Source organism: Terrapene carolina, unplaced genomic scaffold (assembly GCF_002925995.2).
Source record: "Terrapene carolina triunguis isolate 2854851 unplaced genomic scaffold, T_m_triunguis-2.0 Scaffold192, whole genome shotgun sequence".
Taxonomy (NCBI): domain Eukaryota; kingdom Metazoa; phylum Chordata; order Testudines; family Emydidae; genus Terrapene; species Terrapene triunguis.
Genome location: NW_020664543.1, coordinates 13627061 through 13645981, shown reverse-complemented (window position 1 = coordinate 13645981; position 18921 = coordinate 13627061). Strand labels below are relative to the sequence as shown.

Here is an 18921-nt window from a genome sequence, read left to right as displayed (position 1 = left end):
AAACAAGAACCAGAGGGAACCTTTCATCACACCGAAGCTGGAGGTCATTTGAGGGCTGGAAGTGTAAAGGTAACGCTCTGAAACCCTAGCTTCAGTTTTGCGCCCCTCTGCCTTGCACAGCCGCAGCAAGAGACGCTGGTTCCAGCAGAACAGATGGTTTCTGGCCCAGTTGCCAACGAGGATGATCAGTAAGCATCCTGGGGCACGGACCATCTTTTTGTTCCGTGTTCGTACACTGCCTAGCACAATGGGGTGCTGGGCCAGGCCCGGGCCTCAGAGGCGCTGTGGTCATACAAATCAATAATGGTAATCCTCCTCCTCCTCCTCCTCCCCAGGAAGCCGCTCATTGCTAGAGTCCAGCTCAGTTGTGCAGGCTTCAAATGTTCACAGAACGGTGGAATAAGAGCCCAGAAGTTTGGGCGTTTATCTGGCTCAAACCTCTGAGGTTCACCCTTCACTACTGATAAACCTCCGGCATCCATGCAGGCACACTGCACACCCATCCACACCGACATCATATAGAATACATCCTTTGGGAGAACATATCCTCCATTCAAAGAGCCAGACTCCGATCGCTGTGGAACACGGCTTAGTTCAGGGGACTAACTCCCAATTCGCTCCAGTGTAAGTGAGAGCAGAATCAGGCCCTAAGTGTAAACGGAAGGCTGGAAATATAAGACAATGAGAAAAAAGCCCATGTCAGGACAGCAAAACCTGGCTCTGAAACTTCCTCTTCCTTTATTCTAATGTACTTTCAGGGCCTACACACTACAGGGATTGGTGCCCTCTGAATACACTAGACTGTACACTAGAGATACTCTCCATAGCTGCAGCAGCACTGCTGGCTCCAGCCCCACTTGCATGTGGATCACATCAGCCATTCACAGAATACTCTCTGCGCTCACCCCTTTTCTTCAGGCAATAGCTCCTACAATCGAAGACACAAGGGCAGTTTAATTGAACCCTCTTCCATTCAATGATTATCTGAATGGGGGCAGAGGGGCTATTTCACACTCATCCCCTGAGCTGTAACAAGAGGCTTTCCCTAGCGCAGAAAGCTGCAGCATCTCACCCGGAAGTCTATGCCGACAGTGGCTATGAAGTTCCCAGAGAGGAAGGCCCCGTCTTTGAACTGGAGCAGGAAGCAGGTTTTCCCCACGCCCGAATCGCCGAGCAGCATCACCTACAACACGGGTGCAAAAACTCATTAATAGTGCAGTGGGAGAGTGCCATTTGGGGTGAGGGCAGAACCGGGGTGAGGGTGGTGCAGCCCTGTTGAGGAGGAGCACTGATTGGGGCGGTGGGTGACACAGTCATGGGCAGCCTGGGGGGTTTCTTTTTGTTCCCAGAGCTTGTCAGAGCCATCAGCTTCCTTTCCTCTCCCAGCTCCCTTCCTCTTTCAAACACAGATTTGAACCCCACACAAAGCGACATTGCCCTACAGTGTATGTCTCAGATACAGCTTCCCTTAAAGCAGGGTCTCCCCAGCTGGTGGCAATGTTTCCCCGCAGTGTCGGCTGCTCCCTAGACTGGGAAATGCTCCTGTAGCGGCAAGTGAGTTCTAGAAATTTAACTTCCTTCCCTCCCTGCTCCTCTGGTGGCCTCTAATACAGCCAGAGTCAGGAACAGCTCATATGTTCAGAGCCGAGGTATGGGCAGCATCTCACCGGCTCAGGGTTTCCTTCTCTTCTCTTTGCTCCCACAGCACTCAGCCATGAGAACACACGTGACCTGACTCCATGGAGCTTTCAATGGGCAAAATATAAGAAAGAAAGAAAGAAAGAAAGAAAGAAAGAAAGAAAGAAAGAAAGAGAGCACTAGTAGCAGTGGACATCATTGCAGGAGGGATGTCACTGCTAGAGAGTCTGACCATGACCCCACTATCTAGCAGGGAATGGCTAAATGATTTTCCCCTCTAAATGAACATATAATTTAATTGCTGCTTCTACCAATGCTTCGCAATGGCGTTAGGCCGGGGCACTGTGCTGCTGGCGCTCTTTGTAACTAGACACGTTCCATCTACCAATACCCCATCGATCTCTTCCTGGAGAATGGGACACACCATGGCGCTATCCCCCTCCAGTCAGTTCTCCAGATACCAGCGCCAGGCTTCTCCCTGAGATCACAGGTAGATGGACGAAGATCTCACGCCTATCTCAAGAAACAGCTCATTCTTTCTGTCCCATTGTCCAGGCCCTAGGAGAAAGTCCAGGATATATACCTTAACACATTCAATCCGCCTTCACCAAACACGGACACTGCACCACAGAAGTAGATCACATCATGGAATGGGCCACCCAAATACCCTGAAAGAACCTGCTTCAATACAGAAATAAAACCCCCTCCAACCATACACCCCTAGTTGTCACCACACCTACCATCTCACACCGGAACTCATACAGGATAACATCAAACAACTACAACCCATACTTGATGGGGACTCCATCCTGAAATAAATCTTTCCTGAACCCCCACTTCTGGCCTACAAACAACTCCCCAACCTCTCCAAGCTCATCATCAGAAGCAAGCTCCCCATAGACCAGGACCCACCAACTCAAAGTGGTGTCAGACCCTGCCAGAATAACAGATGCAAAACCTGCAGCCATATCTCCACTGCTCCAGTGATCAACACCTCTCACAACTCACTGTTCAAGATCCATGGATCCTACACCCGCATATCACAACATGTGGTGTACCTCATCCAGTTCAATAAATGCACAGTAACTACTATGTGGGTGAAACCATACAATCACTACGCTCTCAAATGAACTCACACAGGAAAATGATACAAGACAAACACCCTGTCACCTGTGGGTGAACCCTTTTCACAAAGCAATCACTCTGTATCTGACCTCTCAGTCCTCATCCTTGAAGGAAACCTACACAACACTTTCAAAAGACAAGCCTGGGAGCTTAAATTCATAACTTTGTAAGGCACTAAAACTCATGGACTGACCAGAGACACTGGATTTATGGCTTACTACAACAATCCATAACCCACTAACAACCCCCTCCCCAGCTGCCTTCTCCCCACTTCCTTCACTCCCCATGACTGGAGGGGTGTTAACGGGCCACTTCCCTTTGAATGGTCCCTTGAAATATGTGTTAACTACTTACACTGAACAATCTGTTCCACCTTGTATGTAGCTGTGACGCTCCGAGTACCTTTCCCAGAGCTCTGGGTAAACTCGAAATTGCCTCTCTCACCAACGGAAGCTGGTTCAATAAAAGATCTTACCACGCCAGCTTTGTTTCCTTGAACAAACTCTGCCAGCCCCAGGACTCCCCACCTTGCTCCAACCACCTCGCCCACACCAGATACCAAAACAAACACACAGCTCACAGCTCAGCATCCACTCCTCCTAAGCAAACAGCACTCAGCTTGGATTCCCCGGCTTCATTGGCACCTCCATATCCATTTTTACACCAGGGAGGGCGAGGCAGCACCCTCACCAGGAGAAACACGGTGCATTATTATCAAGTACTCAGCTGCCCAGAAAGTGTGATCCCCTCCTGCCTGCTTTGCGATGACAGCAATTTCCTGGCCGTCACTGGGTGATAATTCATCAGGCACATGGGCAGCCCCCATTCCCTGTTAAAAACAGAACACGAAGCAGGGACTACAGCAAGTGACCTGCGGAGAATGAAATAGTCTACAGTCCTGCCTGCCAGCGGAGATGAGCTCCCGCACCCTCTGCGGAAGTCAATGGGAGCTGCAGGTGGTCTGCGCTTCTGAAAGTCAGGCCCTGTCATTCTGTCCAGACATGCAAACAAGGTGTCTGTCCTGGAGGAAAGATGGGGAATGGGATCATTCTTGTTGGGCCAGCAAATAAGCTGTACCGCAAAAGATCCTGAGCCCCCAAAATGACCCTTCTGCAGGCGAATTCACCTTGACTGATGTCACCAAATCCTTTGCTGCAGACACACCTGAACAGAGGCAAGCTTTGGGAACAGCACTCTATTCTGGCTCTAGCTTGCTCCAGGTAAAGTTCCCAGGTTGCTTTCGGGAAAAAACTCTCCCCCCCCCCATAAGCCCACCAAAAGAATCAGAGAGAAAGGAGCAGGAGGAAGGTGCGAGCATTAAAAAAGAAAAGAAAAGAAAGAAATAGCCAAGAAAAAAAAATGGACCCAAATGCAATTTTTCGGAATAACCAAAGCAAAGCAGAACGAACCCTCCCAGCAATCGCAGGCAGGGGCAAAAGAAGCTGCTTGGCAGAGTGGAAGAATGGTCAGGGTGCTAGCTGGGACTCAGAAGTGTTCCTGCCCCTCCCCCGATTCAATTCCCTGCTCTGGCACAGACTTCCGGTGTGACCTTGGTCAATTCACTTTGCCTCTCTTCCCCCAGCCATACAGTGGGGGTGTAACAGCCCTGCCCTGCCTCCTGGGGGTGTTGTGAGGCTAAATACCTCAAAGATTGGGGGTAACTCTGGGAGCGGGAGCTATATAAGACAGGTATTGCAGCTGGGAGGGAGCAAAACAAGCCTCATGAGGAGATGTTTCTCCCTGTGTTCACAGCTCCGGGTGCAAATGCAGAGCTCTGTGAGCATAGTGAGACCCAGAAAGGGAAGGGAAGGGCCACACACATCTCACGGTACTAAGATTTATAAGCATCCTTCTCAGATGCAGGCTGCAGTCTCCAAGGAACACAGTGAGCATCTACTCTGCTGGTCCTAGGCTGGGTCTGGATCAAGTCCTGGCCTCTCCTCTGTGCAGGGGTGCAGTGACCATTTTAGAGGTGGCTGCACTATCATCAGAACTCCCTACCGATGATCAGATCCAATTTTGGGGGGAGCACTTTTATGGCTGGTAGCAGATACCTCTGCTGGGAACCACTGCCATGGGGCGGACTTGGTCCAGTGCCTATCAAGTGAAGGCACCTGATGGCAGCTGGCAGCTGACTGGGGACAAAGAGAATGAGGAAGCTGGTAAAGGATTGACAGCTGCCAACCGCCTCTGCACTCTTGGGTGCCCGCCCTCCATGGCAGCCCTGCTCCCACTGCCATGTAAAGTCACATGGGCCCCTGCCCTTGTCAGACATGAAGCCAAGACCCTCGGGGTTGGTTCCCAGCCTCCTCAGACTGTGGTGCCAGAACGGCTCTTTCTGTGACCCGGCCAACAGGTGCTCTGGATCCCGCCCCATGGCCATAGGAACATACTAGCCTCTATCGCGTGCAGGGACACCGCAGCTGCACTGCTGGGAACCGCTGGACCCAGCCCCCGAGCTAGGCCAGTCCCAGACTGGAAGGGCGGGGGGGGGGCACCGTCCCCTTGTGCTCTGCACACGCAGCTCCCCCCCGCTTCAGAGCGGATCCAGGGCGCGTCTGACAGGCACTTGGGGGGGTGGGCCGTGAACCTGGACCCGACCCTTCTCTCCCTCGCCCTGCCCCACTGGCCCCTTCGCTAACTGTCCCCGCTGCAGAGATGCTGTCAACACGCTGCCCGCAACCCGCTCACTTCCTCCCGAGCTAGTGTCTTGTGAGCGGCACCGGGGCTGCTGGGGGAGCCGCGTGCACCAGCGAGCGCGGCAGAAGGGGGAGAAAACCGGCCCCACACGAGCGTGGCCGTTGGGAAGAGGCTCCCCCGCCAATGCAGCTGGGAGCGGGTCGGTGGGGCCGGCCAGCCCCCCGCCAGCACTGGGACCAGGGGACCCCGGGTGAGCAACCCGCCCCGCTGCCGAGCTGCGCTGCCCGGCGGCTCCGACCCCTCCCGGCCCCCGGGGCGCAGGCAGCGCTGGGCGGCTCTCAGCTCCCATCTCCCCCCCGCGAGCTGCGCCCACCCGCTGCCCCCTCCGCCCCCCGCCGGGGCGGCTCCCACCTTGCAGGCGAGATCGTAGCTCTGCCTGAGCGTCGGGGACCGCGACGGGGACAGCTCCTGGGCCGCCGCGGGGCCCCCGTTCTGGGCAGGAGCCGCGGACCCTGCCCGGCTACTCATGGTCCCAGGAGCCCAGTGCCCGGGCAGCGAGCAGGAACTAGGAGAGGCTGGGCAGCGCCCGCCCCGCTGCTCCTCCTCCCCGCGGCCCGCCCCCTTCCCGGCCCCGCTGCTCTCCATGCCGGGGACCGGACCGAACCAGCGGCCTCCCCCGCGCCAGCAACAGCCGGGCCCGGCCGTTGCTCTGCGGGCTGCGCAGAACCGAACCTCGCTGCCCGTTCCAAGGGCCGAACCGAACCCCAGCGCCCCCTTCCCCAGAGCGAGCCGCTTCCCTCTCCCAGCCCGGGCACGGACCGGACCCGGCCGTGCCACCCCGTCCCCAGCCTGAACAAAACCCGGTCCCCTGCCCGGACCGGACCCGGCGCTGCCACTCCAGCCAGGGCAGAATCCAGTCCCCTGCCACCGCTGCCCCCCAGGCCCCCCCCCCCCCAAGTCCAGCGGAACCCAGCCCTCCCTTCCTCGGGGCTCAATGAACTTACTGAATCTCCCCTTGGCCCTGGGACCGGACCCAACCGAGCCCCTGTCCGGCTGGTCCAGTGCGGTCCCCTTCACTCCCCCATTCAGGTGCCCCATCCCTTTTCTCCTCCAGCTCAGCCCCCTGCCCGCATTCCATCTTCCCCAGCCTCTCTGGAGCCAGGTGAAGGGGAGTTGGTTTGACTCCCATGGGAGATTTAGCAGAGCCAGGTGAGGAGGGCTTTACAGCTAGGCACAGTGGACCCAGCTGGATCAACTCATAGCCTGCATCCAGCCAGCCAGAGCCCAGGGCCACAGTTGGTTGAAGGCTGCTGCCCAGGGAGGTGTGGGCCTGTCCCATGGAGAGGGCCCTAGGCACTGGGAGGTGGGTGGCCTCAGACAGTGACAGTCATTGTGTGAGTGGTTGCAGGCTGGTAAGGGGGACAGCTGCTGGCTCATCCGGAGTGGAGGGACCCAGAGCACAGGCTGCATTGCCCTGTGCCTGTCTGTATGGACATGTCTTGGCTGTGTGCATGTCCAGCTACCTGGGTGGAGGAGAACATATGGGAAGCCTTCAGATCACACTCCGGCCGCTACCTTCATGGACACAAATCTAACATCAGGAATCATAACATTCAAAAAGCAGTAGGAGAACCTCTCTGGTCACTCAGTAACAGACTTAAAGGTGGCAATTTTGCAACAGAAAAGCTTCAAAAACAGACTCCAAGGAGAAACTGCTGAACTTGAATTAGTATGCAAACTAGATACCATCAATTTATGGTTGAATAGAGACTGGGAATGGCTGAGCCATTACACACATTGACTCTATTTCCCCATGTTAAGTATCCTCACACCTTCTTGTCAAACTGTCTGAAATGGGCCATCTTGATTATCACTACAAACGTTTTTTTTCTCCTGCTGATAATAGCTCGTCTTAATTAATCAGCCTCTTAGAGTTGGTAGGGCAACTCCCACCTTTTCATGTTCTCTGTATGTATACATATCTTCTTACTATATGTTCCAGTCTATGCATCCGATGAAGTGGGCTGTAGCCCACGAAAGCTTATGCTCAAATAAATGTGTTAGTCTCTAAGATGCCACAAGTACTCCTGTTCTTTTTGCAGATACAGACTAACATGGCTGCTACTCTGAAACCCTTTTGGTTTGTCCTCAGAGCTAAGACATCAACCAGTACACACTAGAGATGGGGCTTAATTTGTAATGAAAGAGGTGCTGGAGCTCAAGCAATTTTTTTACATTCATAACTGATGCAGCAAACCCAGAGGTGCCGGGGCTCTGAACTGCTAAACCCAGAGGTGCCGGGGCTCTGAACTGCCAGGCCAAGCCCAGAGGCGCCGGGGCTCTGAACTGCCAGGCCCAGAGGTGCCGGGGCTCAGCTCTGGCCAGCCCTGACACAAATTAAGCACTGACGAGAGAGGGACATGAACCGAAACCACAGAGCTGGATTCTGATCCAGATTCAAACCCCATCTCCCCAGAATGGACTGAAACCACACACTGGATCGGAAACCCCCACAGTTGTGGGGGAGAGGGAGAATGTGTGTGTCAGTCTGTTCCTGATTTTTCCCAAGCTTGGAGTGCTCCAACTCAGCTCATTCTGCAGAGCAGGGGGAGCTGCCAAGAGGGACGTGAGCCCACGGTCTCCCCTGAGTTATGATGAATCTGTCCAGCCTTGTGCTCTGCCTGACTCCTGGCTCCTTAGCAGTCTCTTTACCCCACACTCTTAACTTCAGGTCTTAGTTCATGCTGCCCCTATGACTAGATAGCCTCTCTCTGCCAGTCCACCACAACACTTCCCTCTTCCTTCAAGTCCCTCATTGAAACCCACCACTGCTGTCAGATTTTACTCTTGGGGGATGCTCAGATACTATGGGGATGGGCAGCCACCTAGGAGAGAGAGTATTTTATTGATCAGTTACGACTCTGTCTGCTCCTATCCTCATGTCCCGTCATTTGATTGCCTCTCTCCTATTTAGATGGCAGAGACCTGCCTGAACTCTGGTTCTAAAGCACCATGCATGGCTGTAGCACTGAACATATTAACCCACTCACCGTTCTCAGCAATCGTTAAATTGCCCAACTGGGGAACAAAATTAGGTCAACCCTACCCTAGCTTCACACAATGAACCCAAAAAGTTAGAGACTGATTGAAGGTGGCTTTCTGATCATTCATGGATAATCTGCTGCCTTCCCTCCAATGGTACCCAACACATACAGCAAGCAGAGAGCAAAGAAGCATGCATCACCATGGATAGCAGACATCTTTTCCAGGCCAGCAGAGCAGAATGGAATCCAAACAGCCATTGATTTAGGCCAGCCCGCAGGTCCCCTCCACCCCTTGGCCTCCACCTGTCTGAGGACCGCCTGGAATAACGGGTGAGAGATGGAACAACCTGGAATTCTCCCTTACCACAGTCTTTTTTAAACCATATTGCTGCCAGTCAACCTCAAACTCATTTACAAGGATATTTAAGAAAGATGATGAAATTGACTTCATCTTATAGAAGAGGTTGAATGGGAGGGAAACCTCCCAGCCATATACTGGCAGGGCACTGAAGGGAAGGGAAGGGAAGGAGTGGGAAGGGTCATATAATCATTAGTTGATGCATTAACCTTGCATCTTGCTGGTCCCTCTGGTTGTATAAACATAGCAATGAAAAGTGCTTTCATTCCCTTCATAAATCAGCAGTGGAGCACTTAGAATGGGGTGGTAACACATCCCACTAGGGGAAGAAAACAAACCACTAACAAAGGAGCAATTTCTCACATCGTGTAAACCAAGGATTCCAGCTAGCTGCTGGCTCTGGGCAAAACCCTGGGACCTGAGAGGAGTGTGCCCAGCCGTGAGTTCTGCACAGGTTTGGTCATTCCTCACCTGCACCAGATAGACTCCAGGGCAAGGCTTTTCTCATCCAGTGGAAATCCAGTTTGAGAGCAACCTGAAATCTGGCACTTTTCAAGCCTCAGGAGAAAAACAAAACAAAAAAAACCCAGAAAAATCTCTGGGATTGAAGGGAAAAGCTGGCAAGTGCGACTTTGAACATTACATGACATTTGCCAACAGTGCCCCGATCACTCTACATCTGGCTTGCATCACTTCCTCTCAGCCTTGACCTGTCTAGTCTGATTATACTGCAAGCGCTTTGGGGGCAGGGACTGTGTATTCCTAACCATTTGTACAGCACCTAGAACCATCCTGATTGGGGTTCATGTGTGTATTTGCAATAAAAATATTAACTAACAGTGATTCATAATTTTACATCCGGGAAAACAGTCACAGAGAAGTTAGTGACTTGTCCAAGGGTACACACAGTCTTTGACAGAGTCTAGAACAGACGCCAGGTCTCCTGACTTCCCATTTTGTGTTCCGACCATGCTACCTATGTTAAACTAAATACCAGGTGTTACCAAGTTCAATGGCCTCTTCCCTCCACACCCATCAGACACTGATCTCCTTCAGTCCGAGCCCTGGCCACTACAGATTAAGAAACAGGTTGGAACATCTGGCAAAACATGCAAACTCAAACTGAAAAGGGTAAATATGATCCTCTAACACCTCTCAGGTCTAATTCAGATCTCATCTAATGCAAGGGGGGCGGGGATTTGCAGAGCATAGGAACAATAAAAGGGATATCACAGGAGCAGTGGTGTGTGAGAGCCAGGACTGCTTTCCTCTTTGTGTGACAGCAGTGTTATGTTACCCAAACACTCCACTTTGCTAATGCATTTCAGGTGATGCCCTTTGTACAGAATCACCTCCATGGTAATTATTAAGCACTGGTATTCAGTAGAACAATACCACAGGCATTCTGACAGACAGGACCAGATCTTCAGTTGGTGTAAATGGGTGTCGTTCCATTTAAGTCAATTTACACAACGTGAGGACAATCTTGGGACAGATTCTGCCCTCAGCAGCACTGGGATAATTCACTGACTGCAATGGGCCTGATCCTGCCCCAGTGCACATCTGGACTAATTCCACTAAAGTCAATGGATTTACACTTGTGTAAAACTAGTAGGAGTGAGACCAAAAATCAGGACTTGTCTCCAGCATGCAGAAGTTATGCTTTCACTGGTCTACAAACTAAACGAGGCATGTAAACGCAGGGGGGATGGCAGAGATCTGCCCCATGCAGGTGTTTCAGTTACCGGGCTCTTGCTGGTCTCCGTGTTTTGTTTTAGCCAAGACTTTCCTCTACCCCTCAGGAGAGAATAGTTTAGAAACCTGTATTTCCAGTCTTTGTAACCGTACTGAAGCATATGCCCATGGAATATGTACTCATAGGCCAGGAAACTGAACACAGCTGAGGTCCTTTGGGCGGATGTATTTAAAATGATCTCAAGTGATTAAAAGCTCCTACCAGGGGCTGTAATAAGCGATGATTTAATAATACCAGGAAAGATTATGATTGTCTACAACTCTGGGTGATAATTATGTTCTGCAGTCCTGAAATTCCTCCTGCAGTTTCAAGTGAATAGATTCTTAACTTTTTTGTCCTGAACTGATAGTTGCTCTTTAACAGTTGCCACGTTCCACCCCAGAGAGGGTTGCATTTCAGAGGTGGGTGAAGTACTCCTTATACCACTTCTATGTATGGCACAATCTTGTCCTTGTGGGTAGGCTCCATGCTGCAGCGGGGCGGTGGAGGGAAATGAGAACAGAGCAGTGCATTTTGCATGTCAGTTAGAGGAGTTATTTTGTCAGTGCTGGAAAGGGAGGGTCAGGGTGGCCAGCCACACTGAAAAGGAAAAATGTCCCTCAAAACTCTTGATCTAGAGCCACATCTGAATGACCTGGCCCAGCTCTAATTAATGTATCCTAATCCCAACACCCGTGGATGTAGGGGTCACGTGGATTCAGACAGCATTCTAGAACCCAGTTTCCTGGGTCAGGAGGATCTCTAGGCTCAAGTCATGTAAATACCACCTCTACCCCTTTGTGGTGACACAGCCAGGCAAGGGATAGCAGGTGATGAAAGGAACACACAGAGCTCCTTGTGTGAAGGAGGGATGTTTGCCTTTGTTCCATTGCAACAAAGGAACACAGGGAGGAGAATTTACATAGCTATTGTGTTCCCTGGCTGGGGACAAACGGGAACATGTTATCAGCCAAACCTATCTGCTCTTCTGATTTGCATTTTGGAAATGTGACTGACCGCTGAACTTTCTTCACTCCAGGAAACAAAATGGTCAGCAGATCAGTCACCCGTTCTGCAAGGCCTCTGGAAACCACTTCCCCTTAGTTCTCACCAACACCACAAGAGAGACAGGGTGGGTGGGGTAATCTCCCTCATTGCACCAACGAGTTTACAAGCTGGAAATATCTTGTGGGTGCAGAAGTTGGTGCAATAAGAGAGGTCCCCACCCACCGTGTGTCTATAACAGGGGTAGGCAACCTATGGCACGTGTGCCGAAGGCGGCACGCAAGCTGATTTTCAGTGGCACTCACACTGCCTGGGTCCTGGCCATCGGTCCAGGGGGCTCTGCATTTTAATTTAATTTTAAATGACGATTCTTAAACATTTTAAAAACCTTATTTACTTTACATACAACAATAGTTTAGTTATATATTATAGACTCATAGAAAGAGACCTTCTAAAAACGTTAAAATGTATGACTGGCACGCGAAACCTTAAATTAGAGTGAATAAATGAAGACTTGGCACACCACTTCTGAAAGGTTGCCGACCCCTGATCTATAATATCCTGGGACCGACACAGGTACAACAACACTGCATACTACCACAAGAGGGCAGTCTTACTCCACTCCGCCTTTAGGCATTTCCTGCACTCCTAGATCATTCTTCATCTCTGAGACCCAGCTGACCATGAGGTTGTTAGTAGCCAATTATGATTATTCCCTCGGTTCCTCAGCACAATTTGGAAAAGGAAATCCCTGTTATTAATTGCTACCTGACACCCAGACAGCTTCATCCTCCCCTCACGGAAGGGGAATAAGGGATTAGACCAAGCACGCTTACCCAGACGAGAACACAACCATCAGGGGAGACACCAGCCCAGCTCAATCTTTAAAGGTAATGGAAGCAATTCGGGCTTCCAGGGCCTTGAGTGAAAGTGTCCATGGCTCGCCAGCGCAAGATTAAGCAGTACGTACAAAGCTATAGTCTCCCAGTTGCAGGTGCAGCAGAGAAGCAGGCGACCGATCCAAAGAGAGTCACTCTGGAAATCAAACTGGGCCGCAGTAGGAGTGAGCTTTCCAGCAACACGCTGTGTTGCTAATTCAGAGGGAAGGGGTATGGGCTGCCTCTAGTCCTCTGCCCCGCAGAGGAAACAGGTGCAGGCCAAAAAGTCTTTTCTGTCTGTACAGGATGGCTGAAATGCGAAAGGCCATGTCGGCATGCAGGCAGCGCTCAGGTGTGCAAAGGGAAAGCAGGTGCACGGTCTCCAGAGGAGAATATCCTTCAAAATCATTCTCAGCTCATGGGTACTTCCAGGAATCTCGTGGCATTCCAGCAAGGTTCCAGGAAGCCCAATCCTGCACCCTGGGTGGTACAAGGAACGCTGGGTCGGGCTTAGGAGTCACAGAGATTTTACATAGCAATGGCACGTTGAGGTGGTAAAGATGGACACAGAAAGGTCAGTGGGGCCAGAACTTGCAAGGTCTCTACATGTCCGACTGCCCCCGAGATGAGCAAGAGTCTGCGTGCACTGTGTTTGCAGGACTGGGTCCGGGAAATGCAAAAGCTGGGTTAATAGTTGCTTTATTTTACCAGAGCAGTGCAGAGCTACTGGATCAATTTGTTCAACGGGAGCACCCTACTGATAGATGGAAAATGTAGCTATGAACTATAGAGCACAATTAATGTGTCCGTATTACCATAGTACCCAGGAGCCCAAGTCTTAGACCAGCGCCCCATAGTGTGAGGTGTTGTACAAAGCAGAATAAAAGTGGCTGTACAGAGTCACACGCTCAGTGGAGTTGCAAGTGTCTAACTGAGAGCAGAATTTGTCCCACTGTGTCTATATCCCCCTATAAATGCATGTATATTAGAATGTTCTTGGAAGCCAACACTATAATGGAACACACAGCTAGACTTCCACTATAATCCCGTAGTTTCACCAGTTTATAACTTTCCTGTACATTTACCTTTTGGGCTGAAACTGACTGGTGTGACTCGGGTGAATTTTGTTGAATTGAATCCGATTGGTCAGCTCTGAATAGCATGCATCGGTGACACAATACTCTTTCCCCAGTTTTTGTAAATTGATTTTATCTGGACAAGTCACAAAACATCTAAACTCAACACAGCAAACCTTCGCCGACAGCGAGTTCTCGGTGAGGCAGAGTCACTGACAGGGTTGGAGGAAAAAGTTAATATGCAATTTGCAAAGTGCCACCTTCACACATTCACATCAACAGGGGCTTTTGCTTTTTCGGAATAGTATTGGGCATCTCCATCATGCAGCGCAGCTTAATTCTGTGTTGCCACACATTGGACAGCTGTATAGAACACAACCAGGTTTCCCCTACATAGAGAGTGCTGCTCTTTAAACATACAGAGAAGGGAACATCTGCCTAGTTAATAAATACAACGCCCATGTCTATAGAATTTCACTGGTATGCCACCGGCACCCACTTTTCTATATTTTCATGGATTCCAGCCAAGAGGTGAAATCCTGTTTTGATCCATCCTCATGTTTCCCTTAGCCCTGTTTTTAGATGGCTGGCTAGATCCTCCATGCATGTCACATCTCTCTCTGATTTTGGGTATAACTTTCTGCAAACAGCACAACACTGCTATTAGAGGAAGCAAATGTAAACAAAAAACCCCTCAAAACAGGCTTTACTTGGAGAATTTAATGCCTCTGTGATTGACGTGCGATTTCGATACTGTGCAGTACTGGAGTTATCTTTGTATGCCACGTTTTCAGGTGGCTCTTCTGATTGCTTACTATCCTCAGACTTGTATGCTGCCATGTTAAGTCCTATATTCCTTTTTTTAAAATAGTCAATACCACTTCCACTAATGAACGCTCGGCTGCAGAAGAGATTCAGCCCTTACCGTAAATCCGATGCCCACGGTGGCAGAAAAAGAGCCAGGAATGAACTTGCCCTGGTCAAACTGAACCAGCAGTGATGTCTTCCCCACTCCACTGTCTCCGACCAGGATAGTCTGTAAGAATCAAAGAGAGAGCCATTAGCATCCCCCCGTAAGTGACTCAGGAAGCTGAGAACTGCCTTTGCTGTCTGGGCCTCTGCAGGCTTCTCTGATATATGTCCTCTGCATGCTGCATGGGGGAGATCATGGCAGTTCCGTGCCCCCTTTTCCCCACATTCCTATAGCTGGGTTATTTGTTGCTTGTGACGTGCCTGGATCCCTCTGAACACATTCTGAGCTGGTGTAAATTGCTGCAGCTCTGTTGAAGTCAATGGAGTGATGCCAATTTCCACAAGCTAAGGATCTAGCTCCTAGGGTCTGATTCTGCCCTCACGCCGGCTTTACGCTAGCTTGACTCCAATGACTCCTTTAGAGTTACTCCTGATTTACACCAATGTACGTGAGAATCAGTCTCACGGCTTCTCTGAGGGATCCAAGCAGCAGCAAACACCCAAGTGCTGAGGGTGAGGGTATCTGACCCAGCCGACTGTCGTTAACCCTCAAGCACCAGGGAAATGGAAAGCTCTGTTCCGAGTCCTTAGCCAGCACTCTGGGGCCAGAGCTCACTTGGGATCACTGGGCTCAGGAGACTCACTGCCAGTCATTAGGAGTTGGGCTCCTGAATCTCTAAATCCCTCTTGGGACTTAGCCATCTAAACTGCCTAGGGCTTGCAGTGCTGAGCAGCACAGTGCCTCAGCACGTGTAGAAACCGGGGCCCAGCACCCTCAGCTCCCACGGACTTCAGCTCCGCCTTGTCAGTGCATCGCAGGAGGTGCCTCGCACCGCCCGGGACCAATACTGCGAGTGTGTTAGCCACGAGTACGGCCTGGGCAAGTGACAATGAAGTACAGGGAAGGAGTCCCATTGACTGCCATGGGTGCTGGATCAGACCCCCAGGGCTGCAGCCCATTGGAGTCAATGGGAGTTTTAGGGGGAGCTGGATTATACTGTATGTGAGAAAAGATGCGGGTGTGCATAGGACTTAGGGCGTATGTGGGTGTGTAAAGAGTCTTTCATGATCATGCTAGCTCCTCACATCCTCATATTCGCCAGGGAGCCCTCCTCCCTCCCTTTGAAATGCGCCCCTAATGCCTCTGTTCTGCTGCGGCCCTGCCACTGTACAGAGCCCTCCTTTGTTCCTGACGGAAGGGTAGAGCTGAGCAGGGCTCATAAAACAGTGGGCCCTGAAGCCAGGAGACCGTTACTTTCTTACACCCCTGTTCCTCTTTCCCTCGGCACAGAGTTATGTGAAAATCCAACCGCATCTAGCTATGTGGTCACAGCGTCTGATCAACAGCTTTCATATGCAAATAACGGCTCCTGCTAACACAGAGCCCCCCCCCAGAGGAGCTGGTCAGCCCGACTTCCTCTTTCTCTGCCTCTGTGATGGGGAGCCTATTCCCCATAGCTCTCCTGGTGAATGCCCAGTAATCTCAGAAATACCTGAGTTCCCACATGAAAACCATCCAGTCCCGCATATTAACCGCACAGAGCAGCGCTACCCTGAAGCCAGCCCTAGAGATGGAGAATTATGATGGCTCCCTGGGCTTCTCTCCTTTCAGATTCAGCGGGAGGCCACCGTCCCACAATAAACTCCTACCTCATGGCCTGAGAAATGTTACGAACAGAGCCCCTCATTTAAACTGAGCCACTCTCCCTGGGCCCTTCCTTTTCTCTGACTCTCACCAATGTGCTTCCTGAAAGCATGGTTCCACTCTGGAAAGTGACCCCATAAAAATGCGGGGTGCCATGTTTGCATCCATGTTTATTCCAATATTTTTTTCCCCAGCTGCAGTCCCTGCAAACTCAACCTAGGATTCAAAAGTCAGGCTAGATTCTCTCCTTCTTGCATATCGTCACCAGTAATAAAAGTGCTGCCGGCCCTAATTTACCCCCATGCAATGCCATCATCTTCAGAGTATATCCTCATTTATGCTCGATGTAGTGTATATAATAGTGTAGTATCCCTTTAAGTAGTTTGTGAGCCCTCTAATGATGCTCACCATGTTCTGTTTTAGAAGCCACCAGAGCCCAATTGGATCAGCGGTGTGTTTATCTATAGCTAGGCCTCTAATCTTACGTACATTCAGCAAATACAATTATTTGGTCCCCACTGTGCCCATGTGCTTCCTTTATTTTGTTTGTTGCCTGACCAACAACAAAACACCCAACACCCAGGTAACCGCATATGCAAATAGGTTTGCACAGGTGTAACTGATTGGCTCCTGTAATGGGAATTTAGCATTCGTTTCTGGTGGTGATGCAAAAGGAGGAATAGAATCCAGACCCCCAGTGCCCCGCCCCTTAGCCGTGCTGGCTTGGCAGGGCTAACAGGAGTAAACTAAGGCCTGGTCTACACTACGACTTTAATTCGGATTTAGCTGCGTTAATCCGAATTAACCCTTCACCCGTCCACACTACAGAGACAGTTAATTTGAATTAAAGGGCACTTAAAATCGATTTCTGTACTCCACCTCGACTAGTGGAGTAGCGCCAAAATCGATTTTGTTAATTCGAATTAGGGTTAGTGTGGCCGCACACCACCGAATTAATGTGGTTAAATTAATGGGGTAGTGTGGCCACACACCACCGAATTAATGTGGTTAAAAACCGAATTAATGTGCTTAGTGTGGCCGCGCACAATCGAATTTATACAACCTGTTTCCCAAATTCGAATTATCTAAATTCGGATTAATCCCGTAGTGTAGACATACCCTTAGTAGTAAAACCTTCTTTTTGTCACTAAGGTCAGCACCTACAGCTCTGACAGTGGAAGGAAGAAGGTGTCAGTTTTACATGCTCTCTTTTTAGAGCAAAACTGGATGTTAATGACACCACTTAGCTCTTATCTGGTGCTTTTCATCCATAAATCTCAAAGCCCCTTACAAAAGTGGTCAGTGTCATTATACCTGTTTCACTGAGGGGGTAACTGAGGCATGGGAAAGTGAAGGGACTTGCTAAAGGTCACCCAGCAGCCCAGTGGCAGTGCCAAGAATAGAACCCAGTTTTCCTGAGTCCCCATCCAGTGTTCTGTCCAATAGGAACTGAATCAGGGAGAGCAGGGACTTGAAGCTAGTGTCTCCCACGCCCCAGGTGAGTGCCCTAATGCCCCCCCCCAACCCAGTTGTATTGCAAATACACTTTATCACATCTCGGTTTCATTCTGTTGCAGAATAAACACAAACGTCGAAACCTCGACATTTTTTGCAAACTGGAATTTTTGTTTTGCGGCCAGCCCTAGTGCTCCCTCCAAAGGCACCACGCAGGATGGGACCCGCAGGCAGTACACGTTTACTCTGAAAAGGTGCATCCCATTTTTAAATGAAATTGCTTCACCCAGGTTCCCACCCCTTTTGTGTTTGCTTTCCATGAAGTCGGGAGTGGTAAAGATTTGAAGGCACCAATTTTCTCAGATACTGAGCTCAAAGTCTTATGGGGGAGCATTAGCAAAAACTGAATATTACATATGTGCACAAGAGTATTCGGGCTGGAAGTGGTTGCACACTTATCCAATCAGGGACCAGAAACAATATGATGTGACTTATCTGATCAACCACAATACAGCTCAAATAACCAATATTCACAGAGAACTGCCCAGGGTCAGGCTAAACATTTTCAAAAATTACCCCCCAGGATTGGATACTGGATAAATGAGAGGAGATTGCAGCCTGTTTGTGGAATATCCAAGGGGGTGGGGGGGAACTGGCCACATTCATTATCAATTCTTTTTTCAGCTCTAATAGTGAGTGTAAGGTAGGGAAAAGACAGAAGAAAACCTCAGGATCTAAATGCTCCGGTTACATTTATTTTTCACTTTCTGGCCTCTGTTTAAAGCAAAAATGGACCCCAGGCTATAAAATCCAGATCTGAATCCAAATCTAGATTTTTGCATTCTCACAAACTTCGAGGATGGTTGGATCCAGGTTTGTGGTTCACTCCATTACAACGGGAGGGGCAAGCCACCCAATTTGGAATTAGATTCCCTTCCAAAAAGTCAGAGTGGGAGCTGGAACTGAGGCTTTGCTTCCAACCTGTCACTAATTGAAAGGGAAGCTGCATTGTGAACTTCACTTATATTGCAAAGAGAAAGCCACAATTTAAAAAAAACAAAAAACCTTACATGTAATAAAAATAGTTAACAGGAAAGCTGCCGTTTCAACACGGCTCGAGAAACAGGAAGAACAACTCAACATGTTGTGATAATATTTGGCAATTATACAGTGCATTCCATCTTCATAGCACTGCACAATCGTCTGCTGGCTTAGCCGCACAATCCCCCCTCCCACCGCCCCAGTTCCCCAGGGGTAGGAAAGTAACTATTATCAGCCCCCATTTTACTGATAGGGAAACTGAAACATTGAGATGTGACTTGACCAAGTGACTTGATCAAGGTCACAAAA

At 50.1% G+C, this 18921-nt stretch overlaps 1 protein-coding gene across 2 annotated transcripts in view; it reads right to left on the bottom strand.

Moving 5' to 3' along the window:
• The window catches only part of RAB37 (RAB37, member RAS oncogene family), a 67288-nt gene that overhangs the window by 13532 nt on the left and 34835 nt on the right, over positions 1 to 18921 (bottom strand). Inside the window, exons 1-2 of one of the 2 annotated variants that reach the window (XM_024215215.2) lie at positions 5815 to 5873; positions 1073 to 1183 (exon numbers count right to left, since the gene is read on the bottom strand). In XM_024215215.2, coding sequence (XP_024070983.1) covers positions 1073 to 1180 — 108 coding nt within the window. In that variant the 5' untranslated portion in view covers positions 1181 to 1183; positions 5815 to 5873. Of the gene's footprint in view, positions 1 to 1072; positions 1184 to 5814; positions 5874 to 14424; positions 14536 to 18921 lie in introns of those variants that run through there. The other variant, XM_024215214.2, reaches the window with a different exon arrangement.